This window comes from Rana temporaria, chromosome 3 (genome assembly GCF_905171775.1).
Source record: "Rana temporaria chromosome 3, aRanTem1.1, whole genome shotgun sequence".
Taxonomy (NCBI): Eukaryota; Metazoa; Chordata; class Amphibia; order Anura; family Ranidae; genus Rana; species Rana temporaria.
In genome coordinates, this window is record NC_053491.1 from 300,752,298 (window position 1) to 300,754,800 (window position 2,503).

At 42.9% G+C, this 2,503-nt stretch overlaps 1 protein-coding gene across 1 annotated transcript; it reads right to left on the bottom strand.

The window, feature by feature from the left end:
* Positions 1-960: 960 nt before the first annotated feature.
* LOC120930469 (ribonuclease H-like) lies at positions 961-1,488 on the bottom strand. Its single transcript, XM_040341652.1, has one exon. It carries the CDS (start codon positions 1,486-1,488, stop codon positions 961-963), a length of 528 nt encoding a protein of 175 aa, XP_040197586.1.
* Between the last annotated feature and the right edge of the window lie 1,015 nt (positions 1,489-2,503).

Sequence of the window (2,503 nt, forward strand, 5' to 3'; positions counted from 1 at the left end):
GGTGGTGATACCTCGAGGAAAAATGTACCTAAAGGATCTGTTCCCGACACCCATGCTCCCATAGAATATAACTGTTGATCCCTTTTTTTTTTTTAGGTTCTTTTAATGTTATCAGCAATTGATTGCAATCTCTGCCATGGGTACAGGGAGAATTGGCTGCCTTTGTTATGGTGAGTCTTTCTTTTAAACCATTTATGCCTAGAATGTTGTACCCCCAATCTTGGTGTGCTGTGGTCCACAGGACCTGGTTCCATACTGAACAGTCAGTTCCACTTGGAATATAACAAACATATTTATCTGCCCATTGGAGCTTTCTTGCTTCAGTTAAGTCCCCACAGTCCACCATTTAGCAAAAATCAACTAAAATGGTACTAGTTACTCCTTCTATGAAGGTTAAATTCAAGGCCTTCCCCGTACTTGCCCATTCTAGAGGTTCCTTCTCTTTCCATTTTCTGCCTCCACGTATAGACGTCTCCCCTAGAGTCACCAGTAGACCCAAGATAATTACTGTCCCTTCCATCCTAACCAGCTACAGAGCCCTGGGGGGTAAGGTAATGGAGTTCTTCGCCGGTTTGAGATAAGCCCCACCTTGTGCAGAACCTCCCTTTGTAGCCGGACTTTACCAGAGCTCTGCCGCCAACTGACCCTGCTCTGCCTGTAAAACCTTTTTGCAATGGGACTGGTGAGTCCAGGTAGACCTCTCTGCAATCCTTATTCCTTCCACATTTGTACAATTCAATAAAATCCAATGCATTGAGAACAAAAAGTTTTTGAGTAGTTTGTGAAGCCATAGGCTGTACATACCTTACTTAACATCTCAGTCATCCCCCTGTTTGACACATGAGTTACTCCATGTGTCAACACTGCTGCATACCTAAATAGGGATTTTGGCAATAGCGGTTTTCCTTCAGGTGATGTGTAAATGTTCTCTATCAATGTGCAACCTTTTGTTTTCCAATATTATTTCTCCCCGGGGGGAGCATTCTGCTGCATATCAGTAAGGACTGTATGATCTATCTCTATGATTTCCAGTTCTATCATTATTTGATGTGTTTCTTGTGCCGCTATTTTAGCCACTTCATCTGCTCTTTTATTTCCCTCCGAGATGGGGTCTGTATGTTTTGTGTGTGCTTGACATTTGCATATTGCAAGCTCTTTTGGTAACTGTATTGCATCTAGAAGTTCTAGAATGAAGTCCGTGTGTGAAATTGGCTTACCACTAGAGGTCACCATCCCCCTGTTTTTCCATTGTTGTGCAAAAACATGTACAGTTGAAAATGCATATTGACTATCTGTGTATATGGTTACAGATTTTCCTTTTGTAATTATGCATGCTCTTGTCAGTGCTACAAGTTCTGCTACTTGTGCTGAATAATGTTTTGGTAAAGGCCTGGCTTCCAAGATTTCATCCTGTGTCACTACTGCATATCCAGTTGCATTTGTGCCATCTGGATTTTTCCTACTGGAGCCATCAACAAAAAGCGTCATGTCAGGATTAGATAAAGGTACATCTTTCAAATCACTTCGAGGCAGTACCTTTTCAGTGATGGCAGCAGTACAGTTATGTTTATGGCCATCAGTAGGGAGTGGTAGTAGTGTGGATGGGTTTAATGTAGTACACCTCTGTATTGTTAAGTGAGGTTGTGTCAAGAGTATTGTCATACAGGAAAGGTGTCGTGCTGGGCTGAAATGTGATATCTTTTGTTGTAAAAGAATAACAGATACTGCATGAGGTACTATGAGTGTCAGCAGGTGATATAGCACTATAGATGCTGAGGCCTTACCTGCTTCGGCTGCAGCTACCACTGCCTGTACACAGGGTGGAAGTGCTCTAGTTACACTGTCTAGTTTTGTAGAATAGTAAGCAATTGGCCTCTGGCGCTCACCATGTGACTGTGTAAGTACTGATGTCATGTGACCTTCCCTTAAATCTACTGTTTGTTTGAAAAAGGTTTGTCATATTCCATTAAGGCTAGCACTGATGAACTAGAAAGGACTTGTTTTAGGTCAGTAAAAGCTATCTCTGTTTCCTCACTCCATTTAATAGCATCCTGTGGGGCCATGGGGTTACCATGTAAGGCATGGACCAACGGGGCGGTCAATATTGAATACCCGGGGATCCAAACCGTACAAAAATTACTCATGCCCAAAAAATACATCATTTGTTTTTTGGTCTCGACACCTGTAGGAGGATTCGAATTCTCGCTTCACCCAGGTGCCGACCTTCTTTTGAGATATTATACCCTAAGTATTTGACCTGCTTTTGCCACAACTAGAGTTTTAGTGTTATTTACCTTATGCCCTTGATCATGGAGAAAATACAACAGAGCCATTGTGTCAGTCCTACAAACCTCCTCTGAGGGAGACGCCACTAGACTGTGTCTTCATAGAGGAGGAGCTGGCTTCCCCCTAGGGGCACAAATTGAGCCAAGTTTGTGGACATTGCCTGTGAAAAGATGGTGGGGGACTCACAATAGCTCTGGGGCAACCTCGTGAAGGTATA

Coding starts and splice junctions, on each gene's coding strand:
- LOC120930469 (XM_040341652.1), bottom strand. CDS start 1,488: ATGACGCTTTTTGTTGATGGCTCCAGTAGGAAAAATCCAGATGGCACA.